We start from the raw sequence: 25,777 nt of genomic DNA on the forward strand, positions 1-25,777 counted from the left end.
GTGACCTATGTTCGAGTAATGACGTCATCACATTTTTTTTAAATTTTCGGATTGCCCTAACTGAGCTGATTCCAAAAATATACCAGAAGTTGCTTCTAATTGTTACAGGGAGGACAACAATACCCAAATTATTTACAAATACTAAATTTATTTACAAATAAATAAACGTACAAAAAATTGAATCAAATCACCAGAAACACCTAAATTAAATGTTCAAATTGTTGACCATTTACTGTCACACAATGGGTCAGACAGGAAGTAAATTCTTGCTGCACAACAACTCGGCATGGAAATATTTGAAAAACTTGTTTACCATCAATATAATAAAATTGTTTGAGGACATAAATAATTAAAATATGTTGTTGACCAAATGAACATATAATAGAAGTTTTGTGCACATTTATATACAAATTATTATAATTTTTTACCTTTATCAGAGAACTTTTTTAGGGACGCTTATGAAACTCATTAAATTTTTATTGCCAGGCGTTTTTTTACATGTTCAACTAACAATTAAGTTACCTACAATTTAAGGTATCTAGCCTAATTTTTCACTAATTTGTTAACTGTGAAATAAAGGTCGAATAGGGAAATATCAGTTTTCCAAAATTGCCCATTATTATTGCAAAAAGCGATGGATGTTGATGAAATTTATGGAAAACACGGTCAATCCAATGACCAAAATGTGTGCCAAATGCTTATTCAATTGACCGTGAAATTGATGCTCCAGCAATTTGTTAATTTGTTTGTTTTTTGCAACTAATTGTTTAATTACCTACTAAATGTTAACTTTAAGACCGAATATCATAGATATAGGTTCTAATTGATCCAAAGAAACGTATCGAAGAAGAAAAATGTCAAAAAATTGAAACTAAGGTGCAAAACAGCGTTATAAACAAATTGACTGGCAAAAGTCGCTAGGGAATTCGCTCTTTTTGAATTAAATATGACTTTTTTTCATGGGCGTAGAGCAGAGAGCCCGGTGCCCACCCCAGAAAGAAAGATCTAATATTATCATCTTTGTCATATCGGTAAGTGACTGCGTAACCTTGTTTATGCTTATTTTTAAGGCAATTTAAAAAAAGAGGTCGCCTACGCCTCTTTGTTCCCAATATAACTTTGTTTTATATATAGTTTAAATTTAATTCTAAAATTAACATTTAGTAATTAAACAATTAGTTGCAAAAAAACGAACAAAATTAAGTAACAAATACATAGAGCAACAATTTCACGGTCAATCGAATCGGCCTTTGGCATTCGTCTTTGGATTTACCGTCTTTTCCATAAATTTCATCATCATCCACCGCTTTTTGTAATAATAATCCGCAATTTTTGAAAACTCATTTTTCCGTGTTCTTCCTTTATTTTATAGTTAACAAATAGGTGAAATCTGACTTTAGATACCTTAAATTGTAGGTAGGTTAACTGCCTACAACATCAAATGACAAATTGTCCTATTTTCATGGGGAATAAAAAAAGTGAAAAAACACATAATTTTGCAACTTATTTGCAATTTGCCAACTTAGCATCACTTCTTTCGAGTTACTTTTTTGATATTATCATTCCACTTACCCCTCCCCGTCATAAAGTGCAATAAAATGTCTACTAATATTTTTTTAATTTCAAATTCTAGTTCGACTGGAGTATCGATTTGATATTGGAAAGAATATATTGGAAAATGAGATTTTATTAGTTGTTGTTTTCTACATTATAAACACATACAATTTGAAAATAGGCATAATGTTGAAAATACATACATATCAAATAATTGACATTTGGATATTTTTTAAAATCTCTTTTATTAATGATATCTAACAGATCAATTTATAAAAAAAATAATAAATTCTAAAGTTAAAGTTTTAACCAATTTTCGCTGGAATCAGGGCACATACAATATCTTTGCCATCTTTATCCTTAATTTCCCATTTGATGTCTACAGTCACCTAAAACGGAAAACAAAATTAACATGGAAAATACAGGGTGTGGCGTGTATAATCTATAAAAATTAAACTACAGCTTCCTGATGATATTTGTAATAGAAAAGCCTTTATCTTCGCGTTTTTTTTGTAAATTAAAATTTATTTATTCAACAAAAATGAAGGCCGACCCTGTGTTATTTATTAAAAACTTTGGAAATGTTGGAGATGCAACCTTATAATTTAAGCCGGTATAATCTAATTCCAGTAATACTAAAAAAAGGTTAGGTTACATTATCACAAAATTTGTGCAGTCAACTGATTTTGTATTTGTATTGAATTCATTATTCACTTAATTATTAAATATTAAGCATTGTCCATCGACCCATCAGTGTTAAAAAGTGAAAGATTCCAGACAAAAGTTTTTATTTTGTAATTTCACGATAGTGACAGTGTAATTTTTATAAAGAAGTAAAAAATAAGAATAGCTTGCCGATTACATTAAAAAAGATATTCTTATTTCTTACTTTGCTTAATATTTTAGTTTGTGCACAAACTAATTTTACAGTGAACCGAGAAAACAATGCATTTACTATTTCCGAACGTGTCGATATGGTGTTATGGTGCAGCCCGAGGAAATGCGCTCGCGGCGACTAGGTTGTACCGGGAACGATGGCCACAACGTCACCACCCATGTGCAAATACAATCCTACAGTGCGTTCAGCGGCTGCGAGATACGGGAAGTGTTATTCCTCGAGGAGAAGGACGTGGTCAGCAAGTGAACCTAAAATCTTGACGAAGACCCCACAATTAGTACTCGACGACTCGCACAGCAAGTAGGAACCTCATCGCATCTTAAGGCGGCAGCTGTTGCACCCCTATCATCTGCAACCAGTTCAACAGATTTTACCCCCGGATTGTGATCAACGACTGCGTTTTTGCAGATGGTTTTTACGGCAATGTGCCAATCAAGTAGATTTTTCTGCTTATGTTTGTATAACAGATCGGGCGACATTTACCCGTGATGAAGTGAATTTTCAAAACATGCATATATGGGCCGATGAAAATCCTCACGCGATTAGGGAAATAGGGGATGTACCTGTGGGTCATTATTTCTTTGAAGGAAATGGACCAACATATGCTGACTTTTTGGAGAACCGGTTGCCTGAATTATTGGACGATGTGCCATTACAAGTTCGGACACGCATGTTTTATCTTCAAGATGGGGCTCCTCCACACAGTACTAGAGAAGTAATGACACTTTTGAATGAAATGTTTCCTCAGCGATGGATTGGACGTTTTGGTCCTGTGCCGTGGCCACCTCGGTCACCCGATCTAACTACAATGGACTTTTATCTTTGGAGTCACTTGAAGTCATTGGTTTCCAATTGCTACGGTGGAAGAATTGCGAAACCATATACTTGAAGCTGCTGAAACAATTAGGGGAATACCTGAAATTTGGGAAAATATTCACCAAAATTAGGTGCGTCGGTGCCATGCCTGTATCAACGCTATCAACATTTTCTCTAGAAATGGTAAGTTTTATTTAACTTTGTTCCTTATTTTAATGGAGTTGGTTTAGTGCACGTAGTTGGCAACTACAGATGCTTACGGATGTGATTTTATTTGCGAAGTTTTGCAGTAACAACAATGCATTTAAGATAGTTATTACTATTAATTATTATAATAAGAAAATATCAGTTGTTTTTAAATATCTATTTTTCATAGTTTGTACTTTTGCATTGACAAATTCCCCAAAAAGAAGTAGTATCTTTCTATCTTTCAACGACGATTTGTTTACGCGGCTGGTCTATAGCACTTAACTCATCGTACTGCACACGGACAGGACCGTTCCAGAGAAAATATTTTGATCCATAGTTGAACTTTAATTTTCGAAAAAAAAAAAACGCAAAAATAGAACTTTTTCGTATAAGACTTTTCTATTACAAATATCGTTAGGAAGCTATAGTTTAATTTTTATAGATTATACATGCCACACTCTGTATACTTGAGAACTCACAGCTTGAATTAATTTTCAAGCGACATAGCTTCACTTAAAAACAAGTCAAGCGATAGTCCTTCTAAAAGCTATGTGACAAACTGACTATTAACGTGGATCTCATTTTTATTTTTTAACAATTATTACCAACTGCTATTCATTTACCCGCGGATATGAACCGAGAATGGGAAAGGTTCCTTCATATTTATAAGTTTGTCCAGATGCAACAGGGCAGGTTATGCCTGAATCTTTGCAGCAGTCTGGATTTGGAAGATCAAAGGGCATAGGAACTCCTAGGATAACACCGTGTACTACAGCGGTTAGAGAGGACGATTCCACATCTGAAAAAGTTAGTTTATTAATTATTATGTTATTTATATATGGGAAAATCAACAAAGCTATTGAATTACGGAACGAACTTTTCGTCAATAGTTTAATGTAATCATTTTTTGTATCATCTCTGTCGACTTAGACTTGTTTTATATAATTACTCAGGTACATCACAATAATATCACAAAGGAATATTTCTCTATCAGTTATGGAATCAAAATACCAAAGTAGAAATAATGTCCTGATTACTTTATTATAAAAATCATATAGAAATCATTTATGAAATTTCAGAATGAAACCACCAGATACACATTTGTCACTTTAGTATTCACACATTTATATTGCGATAATCTAAAGTATACTGGATTTTATAGGTACGGTAATTATTTTCGGAAATATATGATTTAGTACATTGAATAAATTGGGTATCTAAAATTTTCAGTTTTGTTTCATCCACCAATGCAGTAAAAATGTTTTTAGGATCAAGTTCGTTTTTGTTGGAAGAGCCAATTCTTGTATCAAAAGTATTTTTGAATGAATCAGAATGGTTTAATGTAAACATTGACTCGCTCGTTAAGTTCTTAATTTTTATGACGAAATTAAAAAATTAAGACACTTATTCCGTAATTAGGTATACCTACGTGATAGGAAATCTTAAGTGTTTAATTCTTCCAATCAAGCAATGTTGGTTGTAGAGTATAAAAACGTGAAAACGAATTACAGAGTAGAATAACAATAAACAAGTTATAAAGTGAGTTTTCTCAGAAGGTATTGTGTTGAACAAGACAAAGACCATGTAATTTAATACAAGGCTAAACTCAGGAAACTGTATAATTACTAAATACATTTATATTTTATATTCTTATTCACTGATCTTCCTAGAGAACAGCAGAAAGAAAAATTAACTTTTCTAATAATTTCATAAATAATTTTCTAATATGTAATTTGCATATTTATACTAATAGGGTGTCCCGAATAGGCAACTTGCATGAAAATGTAATTTCTTTTAGAACTACATAAATTTTTAGCCTATAACCATAACTGAGTGATAAAAATTTATCTATAATTAATTTCTTTAATGCTACAAATTAATTACAGATGTTTAAAAAATCATGTAAAGATTTAAATTTTGTTACGTATTCACGAACGCATGTGACGTTATTTGGTGCGACCGAGAACACGACCTGCTTCTCGGTCGTTTGTCATCTAGTCTATAATTACCATATGGACGAGACAGAGTCTATAGTAGGATCGTATTCGATGCAAAGTAGAGCAAAAAGTTGTCGGTCTTTTATCAAAGGAAAATCGTATCATCATTTTTAGGAGGCGTAAGATAAATCATTCCAAATTTAAAATGAAATTCAATGTAAAATTCCGCTGCATACGCACTGTGTTCTGGTAGTAGCTGTAGTCGCCCAGGTGCATCGAGTGTACGAACTGGTCGGTTATACGTCAAATACTAAACTGGCGAGCTTTGCCGTCAATTAGAGAGCGCTTCCAAAAAACAAGTAAACAACAGTGGCGCGTACAGAGGTAAAATGTAGTACATATGTGGAATTTAGGAAACAAATTGGATTTATAATAAATTACATTAAAAATAAATAGTTTATGAGAATAAAGGAATTTTTGTAGGAACAAGGGTGCCAGACCTGAACTGATCCCCTCGTCCCTTCATAATGTATAAAGAAATTATTCAATTTGTAAAACCCTTAAAAGCGTACTTCATTGGTTCCCTTGACAGACAATGATTTATTACTTTGCATCGAATATGATCCTACTATAATCTAAAGAAAAGCTCATGCCGGGAACCTCGAAGCTAAGTGAATTTAGCTGTGTTTAAACTCTTGTTACTTTACTCAAGATGTCAGACTGTCCTGTCCCTGTCATGTACTTATCTTCTCTATTCACGATCAGTTGCACAAATTAAACCGTCAGAGGTAATAAAATTTAGTAAAAATTTATGATTTTTTGTATTTCTAACAGTTTTCACGTAATTAATAATTTCATTATTCATCACCACGCACTTTTAATGCCAATCTGACTTTATTCATCCTGTATATCATATGCTTTTGTAAAATGATACATATGTACAATGTCGACCTGCTGCTATAAAAATGTGGCATTGATTAATACCATCATAAAAATATATTTATACGCGTACTTCTTAGAAGTACATAATGTTGAAGCTAAATAGCAGTCTTGCTGCTCCTGTTACTGTTAAGCTAAATTAAGTAAAAGAAAGTTTGTATAATTTCTGACTCATTTCCCTGTGGATTAAGCTTTTGAACCATCGCAAAATTTTAGAAAATATATGCACAATTTGATATATATAGTTAGTTTTTAAATTTACATCACCTCTGTTTGAATTTTACATTCATCAATCTCACAGTGCGTTATTGCTGGATTATATCTGCTATGATTTAAAAATAACGTTTTTAGAATGTGGGTGTGGGTAGAACCCGAAAAGTTATACCAAAGTATAGTCACATAATTGGATTATACATACAGTGTGTTTTTGAAAGTGGGATTTTAGTTTTAGTAGGTGCTTATTTGTAAAAAAATAGGCAGAATGTAAGGATTACATTAACAACAAGATAATTAGAAATATATGTTGGAAATTCGCTTCTCTGACTTTTTTTGGAGATTTTTCATGGACCATATGTGCTTGTTCCATATTCAACTACTTCCTACTTACTAAAAAAAAAATAATATTTGTTAAAGCACTATAATGTTCTCAATAAGGCTCAACAGTAACACCTCAATAAAATTAATCCACCAAAAACTGGAAAAAATAATGCTATTATTAAAATTTCAACGAACAACGACCGTTAGCAAATACTTATAAATCTCAGTCAATTTCAAATGTTAAGTATCTCCGTCACTATAAAGCTTTTGTTAGAGTAATTTTCTGTGAAACGCATTATTTTGGCATCAGCTATAACCCCATAAATTTAAAAGTCTACTTTTGGAAACACCCTTTGTGATCTATTTAAAAATGTAGAAATATGTGAATGATATATAACCTACAAAGTATAGTATTGCTTTGCATCTACTAGCAGAGAGTGACCTACTGATCTTTAGGTAGTTTAAAAGCACTTGTTTCATACTAGAAATACTCTTTAAGTAACTGTAGGAAACAACTTTTCTTAGGGCTACATACCCCAGCCACTGAATTACAGCCCCAATATGTAGCAAAGAGATAAAATCATTCATCAACGAAATCACCAAACATAGACTGTCTTCGAAATTAATACTTATATAGGTACTCTATATATGAGCCTACCAACGAATGATCCAACTATTTTTGATGTCAACTACAAATGTGAAGTGGGTATGAGTAACATAAGATATAAGAAAGTGCTACATCTGTGAATGGTTCCTATTACCGTTGAGTGATATTTCCTCACTCAACGCTATTACTCAATGCCTAGGCCTTCAATACGACCAAACCGACAGAGAGCGAGGTGCTATTTTGCAAGTTTTGTACCAGTTAAAAATAGATTTTTTTTGTCTATGATAGAGTAAGTTTATACAAAAAATGAAATTTACTAAATTATATTGTTGGCCAATAATATTTGTTATTTAAGCAACAAGAAATATGAATTAATAGTTATTTATGGTACTAATGTGTTACGGCATACAGGTTCGGAATGTCCCCATGGTACATCGGCCGTTACGTGAGAGCCATAAAGTCATAGAAATCTGTGCGATAGACAAGGATGGCTACATTGAAGAAGTTTCATAATCTGAATAGTCATTCCCACTTCTAATCCGAAACGGGCGGTGACTATTCAGATTATGAAACGTCTTCACTATAGCCATCCTTGTCTATCGCACGGATTTCTTTACTTTACTTTGTCGCTCTAATGTAAAGGCAGATGGACCATGTGGATTTTCCAGCCCTGTATATAAGTCACGCTGGGAAATGTAATTTTCCCAAGTGACTTATATGACGTAACACACCAGTGTCATACAAAATTTTATCCAACACTTTCATAGAATTTCGTTTTAATAATAAATAAAAGTAACTTAAAATTTCAAGTTGTCAATGTCAGAAAAAGTAATTTAACGAAATGAATGTATTTTTAAATATTACAAAGGATTCGAGTGTCAACCTAAATTGTGTCTGTAACCAAGGGTTTCATAACTCACTAGTGACTTATGACTTATGACTCACTAGCTCACTAGTGAGTTATAAATGAGGCCACACATTATTCCTTTAAAACTAAAGAAATTATAATATCACTATAATATACAAGTGTTGGATAAAAATATTTTTAAATGTCATCGAAATAGTTTTTTATTCCTCTTTAAAACAGTCTATTTTTTTTAAATTTAATAGAGGTCGAAATAAGTAAAACTAGCTATTCTATGTATTTACTATTAACCTGGGTAACTGACCTACGTTTAAATTAGTTTTTTAAAAATATTAAAATGTTACTTATCACATAACCATAACAACTTTTTGTCAAAAAGGATTCATAACCCCTTTTTCAATAATAATAAAGAACAAAGTATCATAAGAAAGAAACTGTATACAAAAGACCACAATAATTATTGTCTCCGCTGTCGCAAGGGGGTCGCATTTTACCGCATGTGTGTAGATTAGTGATGTAACGAATATTCGCATTCGCATTCGCGAATATTCGTTTGATTTATGATATTCGCATTCGCATTCGCAAATATCTTTGAATATTTTGCGAATATGAACGTGAAAGAAAAATACAGAATGTGAAAACAATATTAGGTAAATTAAACAAAAAAGTTAAGACATAACTAACAACAGTCTAACCTCACAATTCACAAACTCATCTGAGCCGATAGCGAAAACAAAACAAAATTCCAATCATACAAAAATACCGTTCTACCAACTTAACAACGCTAATGTCTTTAGCCTAGAGGGCCGCTGTCACCGGAAATATTATGTGCGTCGCGCGCGGCATATTTTGAATCATAGATAAACGGCGCTAGATTTAAAAACTGAATATTCGTATTCGCATTCGCATTCGCGAATGTCAACAACAGATGTTCGCATTCGCATTCGCATTCGCGAATGCTTAAAAACTGGCATTCGTTACATCACTAGTGTAGATGACCTAAGATCATATACAGGGCGCAAATTTTACCGACAATGTTTGACTGCATATTCAAGACGATAAATAAATACGATCTACGAAAAAAAAAGTTAAATAAAAAATTTTTGGTTTTTGAGTTACAAGCCTTCAAAGTTGTCAAAAATAAAACTAATTTAACTAATAACTTCATAACCCTTTTACCGATCGCGTACTATAACCGTAAATTAAAAAATTATATTATTAATTGTAATATCAAAACTTTAAAAATTGTATTTACAATAAAATTGTACAATAAATTATACTTAAGTAACAGAAAACAACACACTGACATACCTATAATAATTATATAATAATAATAATAATATCTCTACTCCTCATTCTAACTACAAGAATTAGCCCAGAAGTCGGAGACTTGTGCGGGAGAGGAGGCGGCATATTATTATTACGCAGGCCGCATTTGAGCCCAGGAAGGGCTTATGTTGGTAGGCCCTAACCACCATTTAATGCAGGAATGAGGGAAACCTGGAAAACCTCATTAATTAGGGGGGTGGTCAAATGCCAACCGGTGTCAATCTCTCACATTGACCCAAGCCAACATTCTTCCACCCTACCATACCTGCACAGAGGGTGCCAATCCTCCGTACAAGCATAGCTAATCTACGGTCTGCCGGCCGCTGGATTCGAAACCCGGGCAGATCGACACATCGATTTAAGTACTGACGCCTTAAATCGTGCGGCTATCGACCGATCGATATTTACCTAATAATTAACAAAATTGTTCCTACTTGGTTCATGAATATTAAAAAATATGAAAATATATAAAAACAAATTTTCATAAGGTAGCCAGCCAACTTATCTATTTGCTTATAAAACAACGCCGCCAACTTTTCGGTTGCCTCCACTTTTAACAAAATATTTTAAAAACATAATGAATGTTTTTATAAAACAGGTTTATTCGTCCGTCTTTTAAATTTGCAAATTTACTTATAATCTCTTCGTAAAATTGAGAATCGGCACTTCTTTCTACCGAGACACTTATTGCAGGAATTGTTAAAACTGGACAAAACAATTTGCGTGTTTCCGAAAATACCATTTTAAATTCCTTGTATAATATTTCTATCGTTTTTTTGAACTTCTAAATTACGAAATTGTTCGTCTCTGTACAAAATATTAAGTTCGTTTTTCAACTTATCTATTTCAAAAACATTTGGATACATTTGTAATAAACATTCAAACGATTTTTCGGAAAATTTGTTTGCATATTCGAGAAATTTTGAGGAATCTTAAAGCAAAAAAAATTAAATCATGTAAATTCCCAAAACGAGTAGGTATTTAATGAAGGGGAAATATATTTCGAAAATATTTCCAATTCGTCTCAACTTTTGCTCCGTTTACTTGGTAGTCCAGTAACATTTTTCGCATAATTAAAAATACTTTTAATTTTTTCTTCGTTTCTTAATTCAGAAATTCTTTGACTATTCATTTTAATTTGTTTGGAGCAGTAGTTTACGTCATTACCCACGTCTTGAAACATGTGTTTCAACATAGATAAAACAATATTGTGAGATAATTTCATTATTAGCTACCTATGTAGGTATCTGATAACATAATAAATATCTATTAAAAAATTTACTCTTACTTTGTTTTGTTGTAAAGAAGTTGTTTTACTTTAAATTAATACCTGAATTGTTCATATCCTCAAAGCCTTTGTACTATCTCCCACACTGACATCAGATACCTACTACCCGCGTACTATGCGACGCGTACATTAACCGCGAACTCAAAGACAAACTGTTGAAACTATAAGCAGCCTTGAGGCGGCCTCAGTTCCCTCCTAAATCACATTATTTTAACCGCCTCGCATGGAAGGAAAACTGTAGCATATTATAGGCAAGTGTGACGCGCCTACAAGCAAAGGATTTCTGACCTCACTATGGTGGGGATTAATGGGAAGTAACACTCAGCCCATGGAAACGGCGAGCGGCGAGATATTCAATATTCAAACGATTATTTTATACCTACTGATATTTTGATTTTTGACAAATGTAATAGGTAATTGGAAATTAGTATATCTAACTGTTTATTTTGGTGAATAGTAGAATAGTAGATATTTAAATATACAGTGTGAGAGCCAAATTTTACAGTGAGTCCCGGCCTTAGTTGCTTCATACGACGAGCCGCCACTGGTTGATGGTTAATAGAGCAAACATAAAAAAAATGTTGGTGTGTAACCTAATTATTCATTGTAGGTAAGTACCTCGAGAAGATTGAATACTAATATAGATAAAATGTGTTTAACAAATAAATTTCAAATCTAAATCAAATGTTTACTTACATATGTTGACGCAACATATTTGTTGAAAAATTTGATGCACCATGCACCATAGTTGTTGATATTTTGTTAGTAACAATATAAAGAATGTTTTAAGTAGGTAAGTAAACGTTTTCCTATGCTGATTCATAGAACTTATATTTCATTGTCTGAGTAGATAAAGAAGGCTGCTCTTTAGATAATGCAGCTAGCTAATGGATTTTGAATAAGAAGAAAAATATTATTGTAGATATTTTGTCACAATAAAAAAAGATAAACTAAAATAATCATCTCCACTTTCAGATAAAAAAAAAACTTGAAAAGTGCTACCTACCTATTTTTTTTGTTTGGTGATAAAAGTAGTGTAATGATGTCTAATTCTCATTGAATTGATTCAAATTGAATTAAATTAAACATTTTTGTGTAAAGTTTCCTGAACTTTAAATTACAATAAAATATTGTCTCTCTATCTCCTTTTATATATTTATTTTTCTTTTGCTGAACATTTTTTAATTTTGTCCTCCTGTTCAAGCAAAAAGAGAACTTTGAGTGAACATTTTTCTCAAAATTACAGCTACGTCGGCAGCACCATCATGAAAATAAAGAGTTATTTTACTTACTCCCTGTTTGTGATGTAATTTTAAATCCTATATTCAGAAACGAGTTCAAAGCACAAGTATATCTTATCAATATGTAAGCGTATTAAGTGTTTAATTCATTTGACCCTTTACAATAATATCGTTTAACCTTTTAGTATGCTGTTATATAAAAAAACATCTTTAAAACGGAACATTCACTAAACAAAATTCAACTATGCTCTTATCGGCAAAGAAATTGTATTACCAAATCAGTAACATTATCGTCTTTATAGACAACAAATCTGAGTTCATCGAAAAACTGTATTGTCTAACAGTTAGTTAGTTTTTTTATTAAACCAGAGTTCAAATGTGATCGGTGACCACTAGCATCGTCATATCTATATCAGTTTGTATTTACATAGGTTAAAAATCATGCAATAATATAAATATAAAGATATCATTTAAAAATCAAAAGTGAACGAACGATCGATCAACTATGGATGCGATAATATTTCACAGACAAAAATAATCAAAAGTAAGTTAAAATATGAACGTTGATCTGTAAACGTTTCATGTTTGAGATACAGGATGATTTAGTTAAAGCCATCCAACAGATCACACAAAAAAAAATCAAAGGGCCAAAACGTTCAAGAATAAAACGAGTAGTGTTTTCTCAATAGAAGAATTTATTTTCTCGATATACTCGTACTTTCCAATTATTCAATTGCGTATGTAGTGGTTGCAAATCAAATATCTATGCTAATCAAATTTCCTTAATTATCGGTGGCGCGTATACACCCCTTTCAGTTTTTTAATTGTAGCTCGAAAACGAAACAAAATTTCGCTATTGTACATAGGAAACAGTATTTAGGGAATTGAATTTCCCATCGAAAAGGCGTATTTAAAAAATTTAAAAGGAAAATGCAAAAAATCGTTAATAAACAATTTGAAAAAAAGCAAAAAATTCGATTAAAATTATTTATTATTTATTATTGTACTTAAATTCTCAAGTTTTTGCTAAATTATTTTATTGTAAAAAAAAGAAACATCTCCATATTCCAGATAAATAATAATAATATGAATAACTGTAATTTCATTTGAAAAATCCCTCATAGTTTCATACAGTTGTCAAAATCTTTATTAACAAATTCATTTTTATTATTTAACAAATAAAACTTGAAATAATTTTTTATTACGTAAAGAACCAATTTGTTGTAAAAATAATAAGAATTATATTCATTATTATGTTAAAAACGACGAAAATCTAAAAAATATATAAGTTTGATCGGTTATAACACAGTCAATATTATTCCAAAAACTTTTGAACGCATCAGTTTGAAGGGAATCTCATCTAGTTTTTTTTGTACAGCAATTTTCTTTGCCTACTTCTACTAAAAAAAAATTAGAGTAAAAAAAGTAAAAAAAATCAAAAAATCTTATTTTCTGCTTTCTTTAAATTGTTTATTAACGATTTTTTGCATAAAATTTTTCTTCTAATTTTTTTAAATAAGCCATTTCGATAGGACATTCAATTCTCTTCAAAATTTTTCCTATGAACTATAGCGAAATTTTGCTTCGTTTTCGTGCTATATTTAAAAAAATTGTAAAAGTACATTTTCACCCCTATCTGCAATTTCAACCCTCTAGTTTAATAGCGGCCCGTGTTTTTTTCAATTTTAATGACCCTTCGAACAAGTCATGTGATGAAAATCCTTGAACGTCTTATTTCCTTCCTTTTTTGCAAAACATGTGAATGAAAACTTATAACGGTAAAAACGCGGCGAAAATAGAAAAATTGGCTAAGTTTGAGCGGCCATATATCAGTCAATTTTCATCCAAAAATACTGTACAACCTCTTTTTTTGAAGGAAATTTTATCTACTTTTTTATGAAGCAATGCCTATACCTATCTTTACTCAAAAAAAAATCTTTTTAACCCTGTTTTTTTTTTATATATAATCAATAATATATTAGCTAAGTTAGTAGTCGTAGTTCCCGTAGTTCATGTCAAATATTTTTTATAATATTGATGTAAATGATTTTTATAATGTTTTTGATACACTGTATCGAGAAATCAGTTGCTTAGAACATAAGTCCATTATTCTCCATTATTATAAGAACTTAATCACTTTGTATACAATTAAATAAGTAGTATTGGCCATTTGTTTAAGGCTTTACACCAAATTTTGATACAATCAGAATTGCAAAAGATTGTTTTCAGTTGGCTGGTTCATTTTATCTAAAATTAGTGAGACACTTATTTTTTTTAAGAAGTGCAAGTAAAAAAATCACGACAAATTTAAGGAAAATTTCTGGCATAAACAAAATTTTAAAATTGACCTGTTAATTTTATGTATCTGAATTTCCGTCGACAATGTCATGACCTAGACATGACAGTTAAAACAGATCAATATAAAAGTAAAACGTACTTTGAATTAATTATTTTTCCACTTGTATTTTGTAGCAGAAATAAATGTATACTAATCACGCCTGTGCATGTATGGATGTATTTCATCAGTTTTTCATATTGCTATTAAATAATCCTGGCCACATGCCACGTTACAATTGATGGCATAGGTAATCCATTAAAGGAAGTAAGATTTCATTTTGATAGCAATGGTAGCTCACAATTACAAGCATAAAGAAATTATAGATAATTTTTCCCAATTTGGACATTCACTGCGACGATTTCAATCATTAGTTTAACAAAAAGGTTGCGAATTTGTTTTTTCCGGGAATTCAACAAGTACATCCGGATGAGTACAGATGTATTCATGACCGTACTAACTCATAGTGTTAAGCTGGTGGAAGTCAAAATAGATCGATTTATCTGCAAAAGTAACACATGAAATATATTTTTAAAAGCCCTACATATTTTTTTTAATAACAAATTATATTTTAATCATACGGAATCATTTCCCAAAATTTCGGCATATGTTTTTTTATCATTCACGCCTACGTCAAAGATGATACATGGACATCTTGCACAAATTAAATGTTCTTTTTTATATGTTTCTTAATTAATATTGAGTTTTGAGGATAAAATCAGCTGCTATATTTCCAATAATTTCCTTTTAGAGGACATCAAGCTCATTATAACGGCTTAGCAGAAACTTTTCTTTAGACGCATTACAGATTACGTGTTTACATGTTACATATTACTTTTTATTCGATATTTAAATATTATTACCCGAAAATTTGTTTGGAAGATGTTTCTAATATAGTTGGTACGGATCAAATTCTATTTTAAGCTATTTTTCCAGTTCAAGACAAAACCCTGTCATGAAAATTTGGAATTCACCATTCAGAAAATGCATATACAGGGTGTCCCTGAAAAGGATGGACTACGCTTGACCACAGGTTCCTTGGATGAAAATAAGACTATTTAGCCTAACTTACCTATATACAAAAATGCACGCCTACTGGGATATAGCCTTCTAAATATAGAACAGATAACCTAGTTTTTTTCAAAAAATTTGAAAACTGTTTTTCTTAGAAACTTCAAATTTGGTATACATATTTTTTTATACAAGGGCTATCCCGTAACTTTTTTGTGCGTACGCCATTGACGACAGAATTTATATTTTTAAAAATAAGCACTATTAGAAGATTTTTTAATTTTAGCTTAGTTTGTTTTTTATTGCCATTTATACTTTTGCTGAACAAACTGATATGTTATTGGTTTTGGGTTATTGTGAACCCAAAATTGTGGGTTGTGCTACTGTTTGAATATATGCTAAAAGATTTCCTAATCGAAGAATTCCAAATCACAAAACATTTGTTAATGCGGAGAGACGCCTTCGGGAATCAAGACACTTTTTTACCTGTAACATTAAATCGTGGATAACGTAGGTACGGCAGGAACTATTCAGCTAGAGGAACAGATTTTGGAAAGAGTCGAAGAAATTTCTAAAGTAAATACAAGGCGTTTAGCGGTAGAGATTGGCTTTAAAAAAGTTCCGTTAACAGAGTATTAAAAGACCAGTTATTACAGGTTAGTATCCTGACAGGTGGATAGGTAGAGGGAATAATGCCCCCGGATCTAAACCCATGTACTTACTTATTTCCTTTGGGGAGCGTTCAGGACCACATTTTATAACTTTTCAGTAAATATAGAAAACGAATAATGGGAAAGAATACAACATGGAATTAATGTTATGAGAGGTATTGGATGAAATTCATTTTAATTTTCGAAGAACTAATGCTTGCGTTTAAAAAAAAGGAAGTCACTTTGAGCATATACTGCAATATATGTTTAAAATGTTAATGTTGACTTTCTTACATTATTAGTTGATATTGTTTATTTAAAATATTAGTGTTGATTTTTATTTTATTGATTGATAATACTAAGACTAAAAATGTGTAGTTACATGTGATGTTTTTTCGTTATTATTCCCTGCTTTAAGGCTGCAGTTATAAATTATTTTTTACAAATCGAAATTTTTGCTTATATTTAATGTATAAATTATGCCAATTTTACTCGAAATCCATAACGTTATCAAAATTTTGTAAGGGCAAAAAAATCTTTTAAAACAATGCTTATTTTTAAAAATACAAATTCTGGCCTGACTGGCGTACACACAAAAAAATTACGGGATAGCCAATGGCGCACAGGCACTAGAAATATAACATCCTGTATTATCACCAAATTTTTTATTTACAGTGGGTGTCCAAATTATTAGGGACACTACTCATATTTATGAAGTTTCTAGTTCAATTTATTTTTTTGAAAAAACAAATAGATCTTCACAAGATTTTTTTATTTTGTATTGCAGCTGGTACTGTTATTAATATTTTTGTTGAGTGTCAACCTGATATTCTACATCATTTATCAGATAAGTGAGGTTACTCTTCATATGGTGGTAATTTGTTAAAAATTTTTGTTACAGAGAAATGCTAAAAAATATTTCTGAATCGTTTTTCGTGACTTTTTCCTATTACAAATTATCAAAACGTTATTGATATTTCGTATAGAATTACCATAATAAACAATGAAGGAATTGTAATTTCCCTAATGACAGTCCGATTGGCAAAAGAAAACCTAATCGGTCGTTGTCGACCCAAAAACCACCTCTGATGGAGGTCATGAAGAAGATGCGCTGCAAAGAGCCCAATAACTCCAGAATATGACTGTTGCTGACTGCATTCAAATGAGAACAACGAATTAAAATAGTGCTAATAAAGATTTTTTTGTGATTATCCCAATATTTTCCGACGAATCAGCGTTTCAAATTTTGGTCGACAAAACTTCATTTCTCCGACGACGTCTTGGACAGAGCAGTTCCATCCAGACTGCCTTGTGGTGATGGTTAAATACCCGGTTGGTGTCATGGTATGGTCTGTGATTTCAGCAAAGGGCATAAGACGCCTATACATCGTGAAGTGGATCATGAGGCAGGATCCATACAAGCGAGTACAAAAAAATCCGGCTACTGCCACATATCGAAGAATGGTTCCCTGGTGATGCCGAGTTCATTTTTATGTACGATTCGGCATCGAGCCACAAAGCCAGTAGTGCGTTCCTGGCCGAAAAACATTACCATTTTTCCCTGACTGGGTATGAACCCTATAGAGAACATGAGTTGGGACTCACCAAACAGGCGTTTGCTAATGAGGTGATCACCACCAAGCACCAATTGGATGAAACTCTCATCAGAGAGTGGCATCACAACGTCGAACTCCAACAGAATTGTAAAGTCTGTATAGAGAGCATGCCTCGAGACATAAAAGCTTTAATTGCGGCAAAGAGTGCAACACTAAATACTAAGATTAATTTTAGCAGATTTCCATTGATGCACATATATAGCTTTTACGAAAAAAATTAATAGTTTCTCCCACGTAACTCATTGTTTTTATGATCTTAGTAGCACACTCTTTTGAATAAAAAATAGCTACAAGTCATAAAACTAACTGTTTGTTAAAAAAAATCAGTCAAACTAGAAAATATAAGAAACTGAGTACTGTCCCTAATAATTTGGCCACCCACTGTACGTTGCGCTTAAATAAAAAAAAATAAGTATACCAAATTTGAAGTTTCTAAGAGAACTAGTTTTCAAATTATTTGAAAAAAAAATAGGTTATCTATTCTATATTTAGAAGGTTATATCTCAGTAGGCGTGCACTTTTGTATATAGGTAAGTTAGACTTATAGACTTATTTTCATCCAAGGAACCTGTGGTCAAGCGTTGTCCATCCTTTTCAGGGACACCCTGTACAAGTAAAAATTTATAGTTATTGACTCAGTGACCGTTCATTCTTCTAAGGAAAACAGCAATAAATACACACAGAACGATTATTATTAAAAACTATGTATAAAAAGGACCACAGAATATGCATTTTTTCTTATTTGAATGTACTATCAGTCGTCTTATACTCTGAAGTAAACTTATATAACTGGTACAGTGAAGAGATATTGTTTCTAACTTGTTTAGATTTTCTAAAGTACTAGACAAAAAATTGCGCATATAAATGTCCCCCAAATTGCTAGTTTGGATGTTTTTTTCTTATATCGTTTATTTCTGTAATATGTACTTACTCAGGCCCGGATCCAGAGGGGGTGGCGATGTGGCGATCGCCACCCCCAAAGCACAACATTTTTTAAAGATCTTCAATTTCTCCAAACGACAACAGGCAGTTAGTCGATATTAATGTAAGTAGAAGGATTCATTAGTGTCAAACTCCTCTGAAAAAGTGCCACATTTTTCATTAGTTTATTGCTATTTTGCAATGCAAATTTTAAAAATTTTGGTTCGCCAATATGCCTATCTTGTACAACATTCAATAATGAACAAAAAATCTATAGTTACTTTTTTTCGTCCGAGGCTTCCTTTACGAATAATAAGCGATAATATCCGAAAAAACGGGCCATTTTTGAATTATTTTGCACTTTTCATTAATTTAAACAAACTTCCCATGGTTTTCAGCTTTCCGCAGGTCGATATTCCGAATGTACACATTTTCCCGGTTCGATTAAAAAAAACAGGTTTACATCAAGCAACAGCCATTTCGGCTCGTTTTTTGGCTCCGCCGACTGGACTATTATGACTTTTAACGAAACGGAGACAGGTCGATAGAGCCAGTCAATAGATTGCCTGTCTGCCTGTTAGGATTTTCCGTACGCCTGTCTCAAAACGTTTATGGCGCAATAAATTTTTATGGCTTGAATGGGAAATTTTGAATCTCAAAACCCGGAATTTTTTGATTACGCATTTTCTTGTCTCTTGGAGATACCCACCTACCTAGATAGCGTTCTTTTGTAAAATATCGATTTTTTTTTCAATAAATATATGCATAATGTTTTTAGATTAAATATCTCTTGTCATTCAAAAATCCCCCCTCCCCCTTCCTAACCTACACCTTACGTCATCAAAAAAATAACAACAACAACAATAATAATAATAATAATGATAAAGAAGTGCTTTGCGCCACCCCCAAAACCAGTCTCTGGATCCGGGCCTGTACTTACTTGAGGTAAAAGAAAGCACTAACGTAGAATTGGTATTTCTCTTCAAGATACATCGCTTGGCCGTATTGCTGCACCCTGTAATTTCGAGAGACACTATCGCTCCATCCTCTGACCCTGGAAAGATAAGAGTTTATGTCAGCCAGTGTGAGTTAAGATAACATTACGAAAATATTATTTGCGGATGAGAAGGAAAACGGCAAACTGAAATTTTAAATAATACACATGTAATGCAAACCACTATTTATATTAAACAATATTTTATAGCAGTTCATAATTTCTTTGTAAAACACATCTTCCTTCGTAGAAATTTACAGTGGTTCAAATTTGACTTCTCGGCCTTGTTATCGGGACACAAAGCATGCAAATAAAATAACTTATAAACTCAATAGGGTCCGCTTTAAGCCAAGAATATTCTTTCATGATACCCGAAATAGAGGTTATGGTGTCATCGGTAGTTGTCTTCCCACAAACATATCCAAATGTTTTCACCATCAGAAAAGGGTTTTATTGAACAGTTTTTATTCTTTACTTTTATTCTCCCGTTTAGAAACTATTCACTATAATTTTCCAAAAATAAATACGAAAAGTTGTATTGGATGTAATATGGATATAATTCATAGAGATAAGTGGACAAATCACAATTTTTTTAAGACATTAATTGTCATTTCCGGCGCATATTTGTTTAAGTTTGCAATTCCTTTCCAGGAACTCTGGAAAAAAAATATTTTCGACATAAATGGATTCTATTTAGTCCCACTTTTAAGATCATAAGTTAAATTTTTTATTTTCTTGCAACAAGATGAAGTCGTTAAATTTGAAACACCTTGAACCTTGTAATCTGTTATATCTGTGTTATTACTACTTTAGAAAAAAACTGGTAAATATGTTTTCTGATTTTTTAATGATGAACAAAATATATACAGGGTAGCCCATCGAAAACGTACCGCAAGGTATTACAGGGTAGTAATGAACTTTTCGGCAAAATCCAAAAACAGGTAAAGTTTTCTTCTGAGGGGGACAACTTTTGGCGCAAAAAGCATAATCTAAAGCAAAATCTTCAACCCCCTAAGTGGGGGTGCCATCCCCCAAATTTTTTTAAATGGGAATGGGGATCAAGTGGGAGGTCATTAGAAAGGGCTTTTAATTCTCTATACATCGATTCTTACTTTTTGAAAATCGATCCATTATTTTAGAAAATATGCAGCTTTGAAAATACCAACAATATTTTTGACGAGAAATGCGAAAATCGATTTAATTTTACTTCAAAACTTACGGTATTAGCTTGGTAAATTCCTTCAAAAGAATTCGCTGTTTTTTTTTTTGATTTGCGAATTCTTTAGCCTGATTTTGGTGAGCAAAAAATTGTCCGCTTTTTGTTTCGTATTTAGATAGGCCACAAGAAGTTGCTAGATAACTGTCTTGTGACTTGTAGTTGAAGAGTACCAATACTGCCGAGTCTTTTAAATTGATTAATTATGGTGTACTCAATTCCAGAAAGAGTAGAAATTATTGAGCTTTTTTTCAAAAACAATGAATGCGGAAATCGGGTCGCCGAACTGTTCAACCAACGGCATCCTGAGAAACATGCGTCTGGAAAAATTGTTCGCGAATTGGTGGCCAAATTTCGCGAAACTGGCTCCGTTCATAACAAAAAGAGGCAGGTTGAAAATCCGGTACTAAATGAACCTACGGAAATAGCGGTATTGGGGCAAGTGGCAATGGATAGTACGCTGAGTACAATGCAATTGGCTACTGCGACAGGAGTGAGTCGTACAAGTGTCCAACGAATATTAAAAAAATACAAATTCCATCCTTATAAGATTCGGCTAGTGCAAGAGCTAAATGAAGACGATTTTGATCGTCGTTTGCAATTTTGCGAAATAATGACTGAACGAGCGATAAACGATAATTTCCTCTTTAATGTGTGTTTTTCGGACGAGTGTACGTTCTTCTTGAATGGTTTAGTGAATCGCCATAATTGTCGTTACTGGGCTGATACCAATCCAAGGATTTTCCATGAGACACACTCCCAACACCCCCAGAAGTTGAATGTATGGGCAGGTATTTTTGGAAATTCCATTGTAGGTCCTTTTTTCCTTCCTGGAAATTTGACAGGCGATATGTACTTGGATTTACTACAAAATGTCATCGACCCAGCTCTAACAAATATCATAGAGGACGACCCTGCTTACAATGAACACGAACTGATTTTCCAGCAAGACGGAGCTCCTCCACATTACTCGCTCAATGTGCGCAATTACCTAAATGAGACGTTTCCAGGACGCTGGATAGGACGAAGAGGTGCAATTGAGTGGCCCCCTCGGTCACCCGACTTAAATCCTTTAGATTTCTTTCTCTGGGGGCACATTAAAAGCAAAGTTTACAGCACTCCACCTGATACCTTGGAAGATCTGCGAGGACGAATCATTAATGTATGTCGCGAAGTAACACCGCAAGTGCTCCAGAATGTTCGACAACGGTTTGAAGACAACCTGTATCATTGTATGCAAGTTGGCGGACAACATTTTCAGCATTTACTTGACTAATACCGTAAGTTTTGAAGTAAAATTAAATCGATTTTCGCATTTCTCGTCAAAAATATTGTTCGTATTTTCAAAGCTGCATATTTTCTAAAATAATGAATCGATTTTCAAAAAGTAAGAATCGATGTATAGAGAATTAAAAGCCCTTTCTAATGACCCCCCACTTGACCCCCATTCCCATTTGAAAAAATTTAGGGGATAGCACCCCCACTTAGGGGGTTGAAGATTTTGGTATGCTTTTTGAGCCAAAAGTTGTCCCCCTCAGAAACAAATTTGACCTGTTTTTGGATTTTGCCGAAAAGCTCTTTACTACCCTTTAATGCCTTGCGGTACGTTTTCGATTGGCTACCCTGTATGTACATATACATATAACAGTTGGGAAGCTTTAAAAACTGTTGTGTCATTCATATTTTTCTCGATAATTAATCAGCTCATTGTGGGTATATAGGAAGATTGTTTTCTGAATTTATTTTAGTAAAAACAAGGATTGCTCTTGATTGAATTGTTCAGAAAACTCTAACTTAATTGAATTGAGTTCATTAGTTTGATTATTATCATTATTATAAATACAATATTCCTATCAGGATTACCCAAAATATATTTTTCATATTTACTTGACAATCGGAAGTATCAATTTATTTACAAAGTATAGTTAGTATAAGCACGTTTTTATAAATTTTCATGTCAGTTTTGTGTGCATTACCAAATCTATCTACATTCTTTTAAAAATTATAATTTTTCATATAAACTAATCCAAGAAATCCACGTGTATTTCTTATATCTTCTAAAAAAGTATTTTTGGTAATACGAAAAAATACAAATAAATACTTTTCTTTTATCTTTATCATTTCTCTTTATCTTTTTAACTTTTTGCTTTAATATTTTTAAAGAACTGTGGTACGTGGTGGTAATAGTGATATTAATAATGAAATTATCTCAACAATACAAGCCACTTTCTTGTAAAATGATTCCTATTTTAATAATTAAATTCCTAAAGTATTAAGCGAATGACAATAGCTACACATACAAGTGAATAGTTGTAGCAGTGAATGAAATGATATATTAATTATATGGCAAGAATATTATATGATTATAATATTTACTTGCATGTTTAAAAACTGGAATACGATTATTTTATCAGCTCTAACTAATCAATAGACTGTCGTTTGAAAACTGCTTTTAACAATGTGTGCTGCACTACGTCGTCTACATTCTAAACTCGTTTTGACGCAAAAATGAAAAAAATAACAGTAGAAAAATATTTTATATGATAAAACGGAAATTCTACATTAACCTATAATTTCACGTTTTTTATGTACTGCCATGAAATGAGACATTTTTATATTAAATAACATAAATTCTCAAAAATTCGTATTGATTTAAATTCACACCGAAATAAGGAGAGTTAAAAAACAAACAAAACTGTCTTACCGCAATCTGAGTACCCGCAGGCCACAAAACTACAGCACAGGATTAAACTTAGGCTAAAAACTATGAAGGCTTGCATTTTTTAAATATAGAGAGCGGGAGAGATGTCTTGGCTTTTCGAAACAACACAACCGAGTGAAGCAATGCAAGGAAACTGCTGACGGTATTTACAACACAATTCTCATTATCTCTAATTCGATTATTTTAGCTGCGTGGTGTGCTGTCAACACAAGATCGTATAAAGTGACCAAATGGTTTTAAGCATGTCCAGAAAAAAAATGCCAAGTGAAAAATGAAATGTAATTTAAGGTACCTGAACAAAATTCTGATACGTTGCTTTTGATAAGTATATTATCACAAATTATGTTTTTGATTTTTTTTTATAACTAATATACCTACCTACATAATGCCACCAATTTTGTTTTCTTTCTTATGTTCCCTATCCTGCAGCGTCTAAAACTAATAACTGCATCAACTGTTTCTCATTCTTTTTAATAGTGCATTATATTTTTTAAATAGTTTTTCTTTTCTTTTGGATATTGTGTCAAAATGCTAATTTAAAATGACTAACAATAAGAAATGATTAAATAAACCCCTGTTTACAAGAATCAGTCATGCAGTAGTTGTTTTTAATAAATGATTTTTTTTTTAATTTTATGATAAATTTATTGATAAACACATTTTTCACAATGCGTGTGTATTTTGAAAAGGGTCTACTCTTTGAGTACATTTGGCAGTTTTTATCTAAAAAGCAGAATTTTTGAAAACGAAAGTAGAGAAGCTTTTGAAAGGTTATCGTGTATTATGAAAAGTGTTCCTAGTGGTGAGTTTATCTACTGTCATCGTGGAAAAATAATAAATTTGCTTTGTGGCAAAATAAAACAAGTATTAAATGTGTATTGTGATGTAAATCTAGTTCATTTGTAAAAAATGAAGGATGAAACATCTCAAGTATATTGTAAAACAATGGTAGAAGAAAATATTAAAATCATTAAAGAAATCAATACAATTAAATTTGTTTATGAGAGGAAAAGTGTATCTTATTCAAATATTCTAAAAAAAAATGTACCTATTGAAGACTAAAAGAGAACAAGCTTGTGACAGAACTACCCAGGAAGTTAAAACGAAAATAGATTCAGTTTAATTAGCTGCTGGTGTTGGTACTTAAAATATAAAGAAGAAATTGTTATATTAGCTGTAATATCTAAGAGAAAATAAGAAATGAAGTAGTAAATGAGCTTGGATAAAAATATCAAGTCGAGGATGCCAAAAATGATATCGGTAAATGCAGAAGAAAAATATTTTTATAAATCTGATGAAAAATAGTTAAGCATATACTTAGTTGTATAAAATAATTTGAATGTGGAGGTAATGCAAAAGTTGAAAATAGTAATGAAATACGGAAACAAAAATAAAAACTGTAAGCATATTATTTTTGAAATAAATGTTGGATAATTTAATTATTTAGTCAATAAGAAAAATGTGTACCTATATTATTGGATGGACAATATAAGTCCAACGTTGCTTCAACTGCGGGGGATACAATCACTTTCAGGAAAAATATACTTAAGCCATGTACTAACATGTACTCGCTGTGCAAAAAATTACAAAATCAATGAATGTAATGAAAATAATACTATAAAATGTTTTAATGCTGTGCAAAAAAGCAAAAAATAAAACTAGATTATCATCATATAGCAGCGATATAAATTGTCCCTATGATATAAGACAATTTAAAAAGAGAAGCTGATAAAATATAAACAATAAACAATTGGAGAATGATAGAAAGATCGTTTATTTAAAATGTCTAGTAGAAAAATAGGCATCAGTTATATGTTTAGCTGAAACTTATACTGGTGCTGTGGTGCTGATATAAAATAAATGAAGAGAAATTAATTGTAAATATACAAAAATTGATACTGAAAATAGAGCAACTGCTGGTGTATTAATGATGACACGAAATAGGTATAAATTCAAAATACTCCAATGTTATAAAAATATATATCGTTCATCGCAATGTAAATATTACCTATTTCAGAGAATATAAAAAGAATATTCGGGTAAGTATAGCATTTGCGGTGACTTTAATTATTATAATCGTTCAGAAACTTGTTTTTACGAAAATTAGTATAT

General features: G+C 31.9%; 1 protein-coding gene across 1 annotated transcript; it reads right to left on the reverse strand.

Moving 5' to 3' along the window:
* Positions 1–1,780: 1,780 nt before the first annotated feature.
* On the reverse strand, positions 1,781–23,797 carry LOC108911863 (protein NPC2 homolog). The gene is made up of 4 exons (XM_018716922.1): positions 23,648–23,797; positions 19,674–19,787; positions 4,081–4,256; positions 1,781–1,943 (listed from the first exon to the last, which is right to left on the reverse strand). Exons 1-4 carry the CDS (start codon positions 23,721–23,723, stop codon positions 1,860–1,862), a joined length of 450 nt encoding a protein of 149 aa, XP_018572438.1. The 5' UTR covers positions 23,724–23,797; the 3' UTR covers positions 1,781–1,859.
* Positions 23,798–25,777: the final 1,980 nt, after the last annotated feature.

The sequence above is a fragment of the Anoplophora glabripennis genome, unplaced genomic scaffold (genome assembly GCF_000390285.2).
Source record: "Anoplophora glabripennis isolate ALB-LARVAE unplaced genomic scaffold, Agla_2.0 scaffold522, whole genome shotgun sequence".
Lineage (NCBI taxonomy): Eukaryota > Metazoa > Arthropoda > Insecta > Coleoptera > Cerambycidae > Anoplophora > Anoplophora glabripennis.